This window comes from Emys orbicularis, chromosome 2 (genome assembly GCF_028017835.1).
Source record: "Emys orbicularis isolate rEmyOrb1 chromosome 2, rEmyOrb1.hap1, whole genome shotgun sequence".
Taxonomy (NCBI): Eukaryota; Metazoa; Chordata; order Testudines; family Emydidae; genus Emys; species Emys orbicularis.
The window spans coordinates 90,627,114-90,641,911 of record NC_088684.1 but is presented as its reverse complement, the minus strand read 5'-3'; the positions used below and the strand labels follow the sequence as shown (position 1 = coordinate 90,641,911).

Sequence of the window (14,798 nt, the reverse complement as noted above, 5' to 3'; positions counted from 1 at the left end):
TGGGGCTGGGATCCGGAGCGTCCGTTTGCCTCTTTGGTCTTCTGGTAGCCTTGTCTCAGCTCCTTGATTTTCACGCGGCACTGCGTTGCATCCCGGCTGTATCCTCTCTCTGCCATGGCTTTAGAGATCTTCTCGTAGATCTTTGCATTCCGTCTTTTGGAGCGCAGCTCGGAAAGCACGGACTCATCACCCCACACAGCGATCAGATCCAAGACTTCCCGATCAGTCCATGCTGGGGCCCTCTTTCTATTAGATTGCACGGCCATCTCTGCTGGAGAGCTCTGCATCGTTGCCAGTGCTGCTGAGCTCGCCACGATGTCCAAACAGGAAATGAGATTCAAACTGCCCAGACAGGAAAAGGAATTCAAATTTTCCCGGGGCTTTTCCTGTGTGGCTGGTCAGAGCATCCGAGCTCGGACTGCTGTCCAGAGCGTCAACAGAGTGGTGCACTGTGGGATAGCTCCCGGTGCTATTAGCGTCGATTTCCATCCACACCTAGCCTAATTCGATATGGCCATTTCGAATTTACCGCTACTCCCCTCGTTGGGGAGGAGTACAGAAGTCGAATTTAAGAGACCTCTATGTCGAACTAAATAGCTTCGTGGTGTGGACGGGTGCAGGGTTAATTCGATGTAACGGCGCTAAATTCGACATAAACGCCTAGTGTAGACCAGGCCTAAGGAAGGAGACAGGGAGGGGTAGGAGCAAACAGCCAAACAGTACAGGGCAGAGAATGTTCAGAGTGAAAACTGTGGACAGCCTTGTGGTGACATTATTGCTGTCTGACAGGCCCTGTTTTAGCTGCTTCTGCCACCTTCCGTCTCTGTCTGGCTCCTCCCTTCAATTTTTTCCTTTCTTCCCCAAGGATATGGAACGTAATGGTGCCCAAGTGGGGGTCACTTCCACATAATGCTGGGCCTCAGGAGCACCGGAAGCTTACCTCTGACGGGCCCCATCTTTCTCCTTCCTTTTCCTGGGTGCCACACTACCTGCTTAAACTGCTCCTGCTGGCTTACGTCTGTGACTGGCTCCTCCCTGCAAATTACATTTGTCAAAATAAATGAGCAAAGTACATCTGTGATGCTACCTCTGTGTTTATCAAGTCCTTCATTTATTGATTAGCAAAATACAGTATTCTATGATGTAGTGTGTTATGAGTATGAAACAGAGCAGTACTAATGCTAAGTGTACAATGAAGGTAACTAAAAGTTGTATTTCAAGCAAAACTCTGCAGGGACGGTTTGCAGACTCTGCAAAATTCTTCAGAAAGCTCAATTACAGTGTATTGCTCTTCCCAGAGGACTATGTAAACATCTGTGAGACTTGTGAACATGTTTTTAACCATCTCAGTGGCATATTCAGCTTTTAGAAAGCAGTGTTCGGCCATATGCTAGCATCAGGCAGTCTTTTCCATTTCCACATTGTCACTCTCAGCAATATAATTTTCAGGGTTGGAATGTGATTCTGCTCAAAGCTGACATAAAGGTTTGCTAGGGAGAAATATCCTCTGTGAATTACTTTCATGTTTACAAACTAGGACCATATGCACTAAATATAATCAAACTAAACTGTTTTAGTTCTACAGGATCAATGGGTGGATTAAGGCAGGGATCCATGGATTCACAGATCCAGGCCCTGGGTCTGCAGGGGCCAATGGATGCACAGTCAGTGCCACAAGTACTTTTGTAGTGGGTAGCCTTTGATTTGTTGTTGGGGTGAGCCCCATTTAGTCTTAATCCACCATTGAAAGTCGGAGCTGATTTTACTCACCTTAATGTCTCTTGTTTTGGGGCTGAGCGGAAAAAATCCTGTCTTACTATTTTCTTTTGAAGAGGGAAGTAACAAAGGTAAAGACAGTTTTTCAGTGACTCCATCGGGTTTGTCTTTGCAGATTTTGCAGGGGGGGAGGGATAGCTCAGTTGTTTGAGCATTGGACTGCTAAACCCAGGGTTGTGAGCTCAATCCTTGAGGGGGCCACTAAGGGATCTAGGGCAAAATCAATACTTGGTCCTGCTAGTGAAGGCAGGGGCTGGACTCAATGATCTTTCGGGGTCCCTTTCAGTTCAGTGAGATAGGTATATCTCCATATATTTATATTTATATTTATTTATAGATTTAAAGAATAAGTGGCATCTGGTGATCGACCGCCTCACGGTGCTATTCTTGAAATTCCTGGAATATTTTCATAAACTGCAAGTTTTTGTGTGGTGGCTTTTGGAGCTGCATATTATCAAAATAGTTTCTTCATACATCATCTGGGTCACAGTGAAAGAGGCAAGTAAAACCTGTGCTGACAAAATCTCATCCTTCTGTTGATGCTTCTTGGCTCCACAGCAGTGTATCCAACCCTTGGGCCAAACCTCATTCCAACCTACTTCTTGGGTGCAGGCTTAACTGGGGGTCCATGGTCCAGCTGGGCTCTCCAGATGCTGGTGCCTAATCAAACCCTAAAGGCCCATCTTCACTTAAAGTCATCAGTTGGGAATGGGGACCCCTCTCACCCAGCAAACCTCCAGTCCTCTCCACCAATGAAGATACTAGGGTTTTTGTTTAATTTTTTGGGGAGCCAAAGTCATACTCCCTCTGTCTTTCTCCCTCCCACCAGCAGCCCCTTCAGATGAGAGGAAGAACTCTGGTGTGCATAGAAAATAATTTGTGTGAGTCCCCTACCACAAAAATCAGCCTTTCTACCACCCCCAACAGTCCAATGTGTACACTTTGTTGCTGCAAAAAAGCAGGGCCATGGGTTTGGCCCTTTTTATTTAAAACCATACTTGTAGAGTGGGCATGCCACTGTGTGGGCTAGTGGTGCTAATAGTATTTTGAAGTTAGAATTGTTTCCAACCTAATTGATTGCTACGTTTCCTGCCAGCCACTAACTGCTGTTGAGTTTCAGTGACATCCATGTCTAGCATCACATTGAGAGCTGTTTTAAATTTTGATTTCATTACTTTTCTTAGATCTTGTTTTTGGCCCTTTGTTTTGAAGGATTTTTCAATGACTTGTGTGTGTGTGAGGTATTCTAGGTATAAAAGATCACATTAAGGTGCCTGGTCATCTGGCTGCTCTGTGTAATTTCTGTTTTGTGTTTTCAGGTGTCTCTGTTTAACTTTGTGTTTTTGATTGCCTGGGCTCTTGCTTTGCCATATGCTCAATTCCGCCCATTGGCATCAAGTGTCTGCACTGTTTGGACATGTGTGATTATCGTCTGCAAAATGTTATATCAGCTCACATCTATTGACCCTAGCACCTTTTCCAGTAACTGTACAATGGTGAGTAGTAGTGCATATTAAGAGTTTAATTGCTAGGCACTTCAGTGAAAGGACAGAGCCAAAGGAAGCATGTGAAGTGTTCAAAGCTGCGGTTCAGCTGATGTGTTTCTGCTGAGCCATCATGATTCCTGCCCCCAGTGGCTCCAAAGAGACTCTAACTAAAGAACTTATCGTTGTTTGCGTTTTAGCCTACAGAAAATGAAACTGACATAGGCAGTGACGAACTGAAGACATCGCTTCTCTACAGCGCACCCATCGATCCTACAGAGTGGGTTGGATTAAGGAAGTCTTATCCCCTGCTTGTATATTTAAGGGTAACTGCTCTACATTTTTCTGTGTTTAGACCGACTGTCTCTTACTCCTGATGAACTTTTCAATGTCCTTGAAATGGATCATGTGCCACACACAAAATACATCATTCCATGAATTGTGAGCTATAGGCAATGGAGAAAAAAAATGTGGTGTACGGGTAGGGGGCAAGTGTCCTGTTATACATGATTCCTACAGCCCTAACTCAAGAAAATTCCATGCAACAATTCAGATAAGATGCACATAGAACCATAGCTCTCTTGCTCTACTATGGATTAAAAGGATATCAAGAAATTTGACTGACAAGATTTGTAAGAAGTAACAACATACATCCATTTCAGATATTATAAGATCTAAGATAAATGTTTGATCTGGATAATTGTCTCTGACTGACAGCACATTTCACCTGCAATTATTTTTTAAAACTTTTATCCCTAAGAAACAACTTGGAAAAAATGTTGGGTTTTTTGGGGGGAGGTAAGAGTAGGGGGAGGGGAAACAGCAATAATCCTATGTCTTTATTCTAGTTTTTGTTTTGTTTAATGCAGGCAGGGTGTGTTTTGTTACTTTCATTTGGATTAAACATTTCTTAGCCTTCGGGCGCTGACATAGAGTAAAACTATCCTGCATGACTCCCATAGGATTAGAGAGTCTCTGAAGTCCTTTACTTATGATTTAGGATCAGGACCAGCTCCAGGGTTTTTGCCGCCCCAAGCAGCGGAAAAAAAAAAAAAAAAAAAAAAAGCCGCAATCGCGGTCGGCGGCACTCCAGCGGCAGCTCCACTGCGCCGCTTTCTTCTTCGGCAGGAATTCAGCGGCAGGTGCTTCCCTCCGAGAGGGACCCGCCGTCGAATTGCTGCTGAACAGCCCGACGTGCCGCCCCAAGCTCCTGCTTGCTGGGCTGGTGCCTGGAGCCGGCCCTGTTTAGGATAAAGTGCTCTGCGTGGAAAATGGCTGGAAAAAAACATGGTTGAGTCACTGCAAATTTAGATTATATCACATGTTTAATTATCATTTGTGACTCATCCTGAATTAAAAAAAACAATCAGTGAGTTACTTCACCTACCTATATGGTACCTTCATTGGCCTTCAGATTTCCGTTCATTCTGAGCACAGTGATCAGATTTGTTGAAGTTAGAACTACACCCTTCTCTTGAGGGTAACTTTCTCAGTGCTGACCCAGCCCAGTTCAGGTTCTCTGCTTCTTTTCTTCATGTGATTCCAGCAAGACAAGGCCAAAATATGGGACAGATGCACAGTTTCTGGTCTTTTATCACATAAAAGAGCTGTCTGACTGTGCGTAATAGTGCTGCTGTTCCCTCTTGCACCAACAGAGGCAAAGTGAACAGCCCATGTAAAATAGGGTTATGAAAACAACAGCAAAAGGACTCTATCAAGCACTTCCATTGTTTTGCTGTTGAGAACAGAAGTCAGTGGCATTGCAGATATTAGAGTATGAATCAGTCTTAGATGTCATGACACCTGCAGTGAGGTCTCTCTACCCCCTCCGGAGGGAGGAGCAGAAATTGTGGAATTGGTAAACCCTTGGTGCATTACTGCTCAAGTAAGCTTCCCATTTTGAAATTAAATCCCAGAACATTTTGGTATTGCAGCAATATTAAACAATAATATCCACTAGAATATTCATTGATTATGCTTCTCAGAAAAAAATTCCAACTCCTCATATTTCAGTTTTGTTTTTATCTTCTTTGTATTGCTTCTTTTGTAGAATAACTTACTAATGCTGGCTATTCTGGCCTTTGAAGTTACAATTTACCGGCATCAGGAGTACTACAGATGTCGAAATAATCTTACTGCACCTGTGACTAAAACCATTTTCCATGACATTACAAGATTACATTTGGATGATGGACTTGTAAACTGTGCCAAGTATTTCATAAACTACTTCTTCTACAAGTTTGGGTTGGAGGTAAATAACATATTCATGTGGTTAAGACAATGATTCCCAACCTTGTGTTGTTTTGTTTTGTTGGTTGTTTTGTTTTGTTGGTTAGAGATGTACTGACAACCGGCTGCTTCCTCATCCGCTACTCTCACCGGGGCCAGGGTTGTCTAGGCACAGTTACCACCATCTCTTCCCCCTCTCCATCTTCCCCACCCGATGCTTTTTCTCTTGTTTGTCTCTCTTTTCTTTTCAATATACTTGTTTCTCATTCCTGTGCTCTGTTTCTAATTCACCAAAAGGGAAGGCTGTGTGCTATTCAGGGAGGGATTGGCAAGGGGCATCCACTGATGTCACCTACAATTGAGTTGAGTACCATGGGAGCAGAGAAGAAAAGCTGCAGCTGGCAGGCTACCGTCTATGGCTAAGTACCTATTAGCTGTTCTTGCATCTGCTGCACTCAGGACTGTTGCAGGAGCTGGGAAAAGAAAGAAGTCACTCTTTATTTTAGTAGTATTTATATTATGGTAGATCCAAGAAGCTTGGTCCCCGACTGTGCTTCTTGGCTTCAAGAGCTTACTACTTAAATAGACAAGATAGACAAAGTGTGGGCAGGGAAAGCTACAGACAGGAGAAGTGATTTTCCCAAGGTCATGTGGCAGGTCAGGGGCAGATCTGGAAGTAGAACCTGAACGCCTGAGTCCTAGGCCAATGCTGTATTCCATGGATGATGTTGCTCTGCTTTGCTAGCAGCAGCATGGGCAAAGTGGTAGGGCGGATTTGAGGTTAGACAACTCTCCTTGCTCCTTCTGTATCTCTTGTTTGACCTGCATCTCTGTCTAGCTCCCACCTTCCCTCTGCCCTCCCTCCCCTCCTAGCCTGGCACCAACTCATACAGACAAAACGAAAATTTAATCCATCTTGAAAATAAAGTAATGCTGAGTAAATAACTCATAAAACACTTGTAAGTATTTGCTTGACTAGAACAGTGAATTTGCTTCAGCTACGTTCACACACCTTTTGTGTTCAATTTTCATGGATAGTCAAATTAAGAAAATTAGTGTAGTGGCAAGAATGTTTGTGTAAAAGGCAAGTTTTAAGCAAACTTTAGAGAATACCTGCAGAAAGCAAGTTTTCAGCTCATGTGCATAAATATTTGCAGTGGAAACCCAATTATAAGTTACTGTATGCCTATGAGTCTAATCAGAACTAACCGACATCTCTCTCAAATTCCAAATAGTCAACGTAATGAATGGTTAACAAGCAATCCTTGGGAGCAATCCACCAAAATTAGTTAGCCACAAAAATTGAGACCATCGCTGTTTGTGAGGAGTTCCTGGAGAGAGAAATGATGAAATTCATTGACTAAATGATTCACTATGAATTATTCACTGAGTTCTAAAACCAAGTGTTGCATCATAGCATCGCCTAAAGGCACTGTTTTAAGTGCAACCAGAGAGTAGAAACTACCCTGGGAAAAAGAGCTTCAAAAATAACGGTGAAATAAACCACTTCAGAACAATTGAGCTGTTTGTCTATAGTAAACAAAAGTTACATTGTCTGAATGCTTATTCTTTTTATGTGGTTCCCACCTGAGGATGCCCTCCAGTTATTATTTTTCTTTATGAGTTCATTCTTTTAACATCTGTTAGTAGTATCAAAATATATGTCTATGTAACATGCTTTGCTTGGCAACAATTAAGCATTTCCAATCTAGGCTATCCATGACAATGTTCTGGCCATTTTATATCTTTTTAGTAGCATGAAATGGAAACTTGCTTTACAGTTGTATTGAGATAGTCAGTGTTGATAAAAAATTACACAAAGTGTGGGGTGCTGGAGGACTATTAACCATGTCAGAGGCTTAGTATGTGAAGAGCTACACTCAGCTACATCAAGTTTCCAAGAATCAGATTGAAAGGTTAATTTATTATATCTGCCCTGATCATCTCAGGGGTTGTAAATGCTGCATATGTTTCTTTACTTCTTCCACAGACCTGTTTCCTACTGTCAGTTAATGTAATTGGTCAACGAATGGATTTCTTTGCCATGATTCATGCCTTCTGGTTAATTGCTGTATTATATCGACGTAGAAGAAAAGCTATTGCAGAGATCTGGCCAAAGTACTGCTGTTTTCTGGCATGCACCATTATATTCCAGTACTTCATTTGTATTGGCATTCCACCTGCTCCTTGTAAAGGTAGGGTCACTTACCTTTTATGGCCATTTGCTCTTACAGGAAACTGCTGGAAAATTGACAAATACTTTAAAAAAAATGAAGTAATTGTTATAAACTATTGATTACATTTTTGCATGCTTCCTTTTATTGTAGACTATCCATGGAGGAGCCCTAATGCCAACTTCAACTCCAACATCATAAAGTGGTTATACTTTCCAGACTTCATTGAAAGACCAAATCCTATATTTCTTGTCTGTAAGTGTTTTAGCACAGAGCTGTGAAAGTTGTTTACTTTTCTTTGGTTTCAAATCATGCAAAAGTATAATACAAAGCTTTTATTTGTTTTGAAGAAGCAACTTGGCATATTCTACAGGGCATTATTATTATATTTCTTACCGTAGCACCTAGAGGCCCTGTTCATGGACCAGGACCCCATTGCACTAGGCAATATACCAACACAGTACATTGAACAGTAATTGTGTTTTTATAAAATCAGTGCATTTAAATGTTCAGTAATTTATGCAACTGGTACATTTTTGTTTAATAAAGCTGGATAAAAAGTGATGAATTCTGTTTCCTCCCTTTAATCTCCTTCTCAGAAAAAAATTATGGACGTGAAATAATCAGGTGAAAATGAAATGTAGTAACAAATGTCAAATTTGTATTACAGTGCATTGTAGATAATGCAATCTTTGGGGATCATTGTAAGAACTACTGTGCCGTGATTAGATTATAGCATATCACCAATAGCATTCAATAGATCTGAGTTAATGGCTGAAGTTCTCATGGTGATATCTTCATTTTTCCAGACGATTTCATGTTGCTGCTCTGTGCATCCTTACAAAGACAAATGTTTGAGGATGAAAATAAGGCTGCTGTGCGAATCATGGCTGGGGACAATGTGGAAATTTGCATGAACCTTGATGCAGCGTCATTTAGCCAGCACAACCCTGTTCCCGACTTCATTCACTGCCGGTAATGCTGGGTCTGGAATATTTTGAAATTACAATGTACCTTCTTTTTAAAGTTCTCCATTTTGAAGGTATCTGTAATATAAGAGTGTTTGAATTCTGGCTTCCAACTCTAAGTAAGTTATTTATCTCAGCAGTAAGTTATTTATCTTCCATAAGAAATAGCTGGAAAAGGGTATATGGTACCACCTAGAAGGCTCTTTCCAACACAGGTGAGCATGTTTCTGAGTATCTCGGTGTAGCTGGCCCACTGACGGCCTCGATGGTGCCATGCGGAAGGTACAGATCAACAACATCGCAGGTGAAGTTCAAAGAGGGATTGTGCCTGAAGGAGCAAAATCTTTCCCTGGGTTTCCTGGTGAGTACATGGTGGTGCACCTGATCTATTCCTTGTCTTCTCTGCCCCATGCACTTGTGCAAGACCGAGTTAGTCTGGCCCTGTCTATGTATCTCTTTAATACCACAAATGTATTTATCAGTTAATTACATCTTGCTGCTTTGCTCCAAATTGAAGAAGGTCATACACTATTTAAACAAACAAAAATCTTCTCTGGAAAAGAAGATTCTTCACCCAACCCAAATAAGGGCAAAGGGGACATAAAGCTGTCTCATATGGACAGCTGAGGATTTCCCCTGCATGACACCCTCTTCCCACCCATGGACTTTGGAGGTCTGTTGGGGTGGTGTGGGATAAAAAAAGGGGTGGAGCCAGAAACACACTGCTCCAGCCAATCTTTGGCGCATGGAGCAGCTCTTATGTAACTATTCCAGCTGTCGAAAATTAGAGCAGCTCATAATCCTGGAGCCATCTTCTCCCTGCGCCTCAGCTGCTGTGTGAGTAAGCTCAGCACAGCTGGCCATCTAGCCTGCTGCGTTTCTGAAGGGTTGGTGCAATATTTACAAGAATAACTATGGGGGAAACTTCATTAGCTTCTATGTTTTGCCCCCTGGATGTTTGTTGTGACTCAGAAAGCATGTTATCAGCAGATGGCTGAGAGGGAGCAGAGTTGAAAGCTGTCTTTCATTGAAAAACAGTTATTATTTCACCAGACGCTCATTGTAATTGCAATCCCTTCATAAAATCTTTAAATCGATCCTGTTGTTTCTATTGGAAACTGTGGCCAAAGCCATGAATAGCTTTGAAGATGAACTTACTGAAATGCATTCAGCTGATGTGCTTATTCAGAGATTATAGCACTTGATGCACTCTGCTGCCATTGAGAACAGACAGCTGCTAATAGGATGAGGCCTGGTGCCACCATCTCCCTACAAGATATTGCACCAAGTGGAGATGATTTCCTGGAGTCTTATCAGCAACCAGAAATACCTACAGAAAATATCTGCCACAGTGGGGCTTAATTGGGAGGAATGAAGGGAAGGGAATGGCGTTGGTTCCAATACTATAGGAAGAGTATTAAATTCCACTTGTTGCCACAGCTGCCACATCCACTTTAGCTCTGAGCTAATATCTGAGGAGCGTGCACAGAAAATGAAGATGATTCCAAGCTGTCATTGAGTCAGGGGTTCTAGGCAAAAGCATCACTGGCGAGAATGCCAGGGGACAGTGAGAACATGTTGTGATTTTCCTGATTTAGTTCAGAAAAATCACTGTGGCAAATGTCAGAGAGTCGACATGTAAAAGTTCTCTTCAGAAATAAAAGGGCTAAAGACTCACTTTGCTTTTTAAATGACCTTGTTTGGCATCTTTTTTTAATGTCCACAGGAGTCTGATGGACATGCCCGTCGCTCCAGGGAGTAACTGCCCAACTACACCTTTTCCCATCACAAAATCAGTCCTTTGCACTGCAGCTCCTCAAGCTCTTTCAAATAAATTTCATTTTAGGTTTTTTAGGAAAAGCTGTTTTTAGCAGATTTTCAAAAAGTATTGATCGACTTATTTTTATCTAAATCCAGAATAACTTTTAGAATCCCCAGAAATATGGGAGAAATTGTCTGCTGGCCAAATATGAAGAACCTGCAGCACAAAGAGTGTACTCTGAAGATCTTTGGTTAGGAGGCAAAATGAGGCTTTTATTGGGAAGTAACCTCAACCTTAACTGGACTGCTGCCTTTCCATAAACTTTAGGACCAAATTCTCCCTTTTGATTCATATGTAAAATTTCTTGAAGTCCTAGATCGCGCTTTGTATATTCAAAGGCGGTATTTGGGATGTGATGAGAAAATAGACTCTTATATGGGTAATTAACAGTATACAGACTTTTCATAAAAGGTTTGCTGCTCATGTTTATGGGTTGGTAATGTTGTCGCTGGAAAGTATTGGATATGAAAAACAGAAAATCCAGAGAAACAATCTGTTTAATTGTGTTAGGGGTGAACACACACGTTTGTGACTATACTTGTTCTGATTAAGCATGGAAATTTATGTGCCTTTTATATTTGATTCATTTATGTTGCATAGATTTGTTGTGTCGAGACACATGTTATGTAGAAAATAAAATGAAAAATAAGGCAGAAAAAGAAGCAAGAAAAAGAAACTTGTTAGAAAACTCAGGGACCAAATAAGCAACAGCAATCTAATGACTTTCGCGTTGGTTACTATATTTTACCAGGGTATACACTATATGGAGACTGAAACTAAAATATCAACTGTTTTAGCCATATTTAGAGATTCTGAGTTTTGAATTGTTCATTGTTCATAGACTGGAGTAACAGCATGTTAGTTGGACTGAGAAAACTCTTGTATATGTATAATAGAGCCAAGCATTTTGAGAGGGCTTCAGGTAACCTTGACCCATATCTATTGGCTATGTCTCATCATAGTTTGCAAGAACGAGGGGCATATCTTCCTTTAATCTAAAGTGAGCTAGTGCTTGGTTTTCAGAAGTGTTGAATGTAGCAGTTCCCACTGACTTCAGAAAGACAGTGCATGCTGAAGAGCGGAATGAGGACATCCTTTTTACTAGTATCATTGAGAAATTAGAACAAGCCCTGAAACTAAACAAAATAGATTTACTTAGATCAGTCATAGTCAAAGAAGTGACTGTAAAAAGGCATAATATCATGCCAGTTTTTCTCCCTATAGGACTTCCATGTAAAATTTGCTCAGTTCACAAGTCAGGGAGATGACTTTTCTAGCTGTCAGTATTGAAAATTCACTTTGAGATCTAAAGATCAAGCTGTGTTCTTCCTCACTGATGTGTCATCACTAGTAATAAAGATTCTGGATTGTAATTTAGCTGTGTCAGGGTTCCGTCCCCTGACTCTGAACTCTGGGGTACAGATGTCGGGACCCGCATGAAAGACCCCCTACGCTTATATTTTACCAGTTTAGGTTAAAACTTCCCTTCCCTAAGGCACAAATTCCTTTCCTTGTCCTTGGATGGTATTGCTGTCACCACCAAGAGATTTACACAAAAATTCAGGGAAGGGTCACTCGGAATCCCTATCCCCTCAAAAAAATCCCCCCAGCCCCTTCATCCCCTTTCCTGGGGAGGTTTGAGAATAATGTACCAACCAATGGCCTTATCAATGTAAGCACAGACCAGGCCCTTTGTCTTCAGGATACTGAAATCAATCAGGTTCTTAAAAGAAGAACTTTATTTAGAAAGAAAAAAAATAAAAGAATCACACCTGCAAAATCAGGATAGAAGGTAACTTTACAGGGTAAATAAAAGATTTAAAACACAGCGGATTCCCCTCTGGGCTCAGCTTTACAGTTACAAAAAACAGGAATAAAACTATCTCTGTAGCTTAAAAAAATTCACAAGCTAAAACAAAAGGTAACCTAATGCATTTCCTTGCCCTACTTACAATTTCTGTAATTTTAGATGGATTATTCCAGGTATATTTTCAGGAGATGTTGTACCTGCTTGGCTTCTCTCTCCATCCGGAGAGGGAACAAACAAAGAGAGCAACAACAAATCCTCCCCCCCCCCCCCCAAGATTTGAAGGTATCTTCTTTCCTCATTGGTCCTTCTGGTCAGGTGTCAACTAGGTTATTTGAACTGTTTAACCCCTTACAGGTAAAGCAGTCCAGTACAGCTGCCAAGGAGGGATTTTATGCTACTACATACATAAAGGTTGCTACCCTTCCACCTATATTTATGACAAGCTGACAGTTTATTCTGAAGCATAACAGAGTCCAGCTCATATTCCTTATAGCTACATTACACCTGCCATGCTAACTGGAAGTTTTCAAATCTTTTCTAAAGCCTCCTGGCTGACTTCCTAGGTACATTCTCTTCTTCCCTCTTTCTGGGCAAGTGTACCTCTAAAAGAAGGAGAGCATCATGGTGGATTGGTTCAGCATGAGCTATCTATTAATAACAAGAATAGTCATGGTCCCTGCCAAGTGGAGCTTGGACCTCCATGTGTTTCAGGACATTTATTATAATCTGGGATACCTATTTGAATAGCTTAGTTTTGCTGATAGAGTGGAGTTATCGCCTTCCTGCTCATGATCATTTAAGTCTAAGACTCTGGGGACATGATATATTTTCATGGGATCCTACCTCTGATTCTTGGAGAAAAGAACATTCATGACAGAGTGTTGGGCCCTGTGGTCAAACCACCTTTGATTTTAGAAACTAAATCTGTGATTGCAGTGCATTCCTAGAAATGCCCTATATGACTGCATTTGATCCTGTTCTTCAGCCTGGAATGCTTACACTGACCGTGTGGAGATTGAGCAAGGCAGATACACTGCTGAAGGTTTTTCCAAGGAGTTTAGTAACTGGGTCATGCTCAGGGACACTCAACTTCTGTCCCTGATCCCCAGATTTACATACTTTCCCCCATTCAAATTCCAAAAGAGGTTGAATGTGCATTCCTGTTCCCATGTTCTGTAATGGACCTGTGCTTGAATTTTCACATGCTCACTCAGTCCAATTCAAAACTCGGGGGAATTTTATGTTAATTAGCCTTTTGTTTACCTGTGCTGTGTCCCAGTCCTTCTTTGCTGTATCAGAGAAAGTGTCTTTCTGTGTGCAAAGCAAGTTCTGGAATTGTACTGAATCTCTCACTCAGAGTTTTATAAAAGTTAACAGTTTCTGTCTTTCTAAAGGTTGTAACAATAGACAGAAAGCCATCAAGAGTTCAGTATCATGACATGATGCCATTTTTACAATCACTTCTCTTACTATGATTGATTTGTTCAAGACTGTATTCCATTAACCAAATGACTACATGCAAAATTATTAAATTCCATTCTGCAGTAGCCAATTTCATTGATTCAGAGTGCAGAAGCATCTGCTTCTGAAATTTATAAGGTGGCCACCTGTTCATTTCCTCATAACTTCCTCTTGCACTACCAGATGGATCTGTACTTGTTTATTAATGTTTCTTTGCCATTAGATTCTCCAAGAGTAGTTATATATAAGAAGTTCCTTCCCCCCACCCCCTGCCAAAGGCCCAGCTTGTGATATTTGCTAATTGTAATTGTTGCTGGGTGGAATAGGAGGAGGAGGACATACAACAAGGGAAGATTACTCACCAGTAATTCTGTTTGTTGTAGTCCTCTTTTCCCATGCCACATCTCTCCTGCTCCCCTCAAGAAGTGCTGCTTGGTGTAGTTTTTCTTTGATCTTATTATATATGTCTTTGTTCTGGAAGTCTTGGATTTGACTGATCTTTTGTCTTCTTGCTTCTGGTTGGTAAAGCCACAGGCTTCCTGTTATTGGATTTGCTGTTTAGAAAGGAAGAAGAGAGGACTAGGGAAAAGAGAATTGCTGTTAAGTAATTTTCCCTTAATTCCCTTACTTTGTAAGTGTGGGACCAGATTATGCCCAATGTATCAGTATGTGTTTATTTTCTTGAATCCAGAAATGTTAGTTGCCTTATAGAACAAATAGCAGACACAGTCCCTGCTCCAAGGAGCTTGCACTCTACATTAGATTTTACAATCTAAATTAAAACTATATTGACTTGAGTGCCTATGTAACTAGAGACTCGCACCTGCTTAACACCAGGGCTGAATTTGGCCCATGTCCTCTCTGTTGGGGCACTTTACATTTCCAAAACATTGCATATGAGGTTTTAGTCAAACATCTCTCATTGCTGTCCATGAAGTGTCACATAGCTGAAATCCTACATAGCAATCTGAAGATTTTCTTCTGATTTTTCTCCCCCGAGGAGACACTTGACAGTAACTGTTCCAGTAGGCATTGCTAAAAGGCTTTTTACTACAGTATGAACAATCGGAAAAA

The 14,798-nt window shown here is 41.2% G+C and overlaps 1 protein-coding gene across 1 annotated transcript in view; it reads left to right on the top strand.

Annotated features, from left to right (window-relative positions):
• Window positions 1-14,798, top strand: part of PIEZO2 (piezo type mechanosensitive ion channel component 2) — a 364,496-nt gene that overhangs the window by 277,247 nt on the left and 72,451 nt on the right. The window contains 7 exon segments of the mRNA XM_065398323.1: window positions 2,114-2,274; window positions 3,096-3,272; window positions 3,461-3,586; window positions 5,311-5,511; window positions 7,480-7,684; window positions 7,817-7,918; window positions 8,473-8,638. Of these exon segments, the coding sequence (XP_065254395.1) occupies window positions 2,114-2,274; window positions 3,096-3,272; window positions 3,461-3,586; window positions 5,311-5,511; window positions 7,480-7,684; window positions 7,817-7,918; window positions 8,473-8,638 (1,138 nt within the window).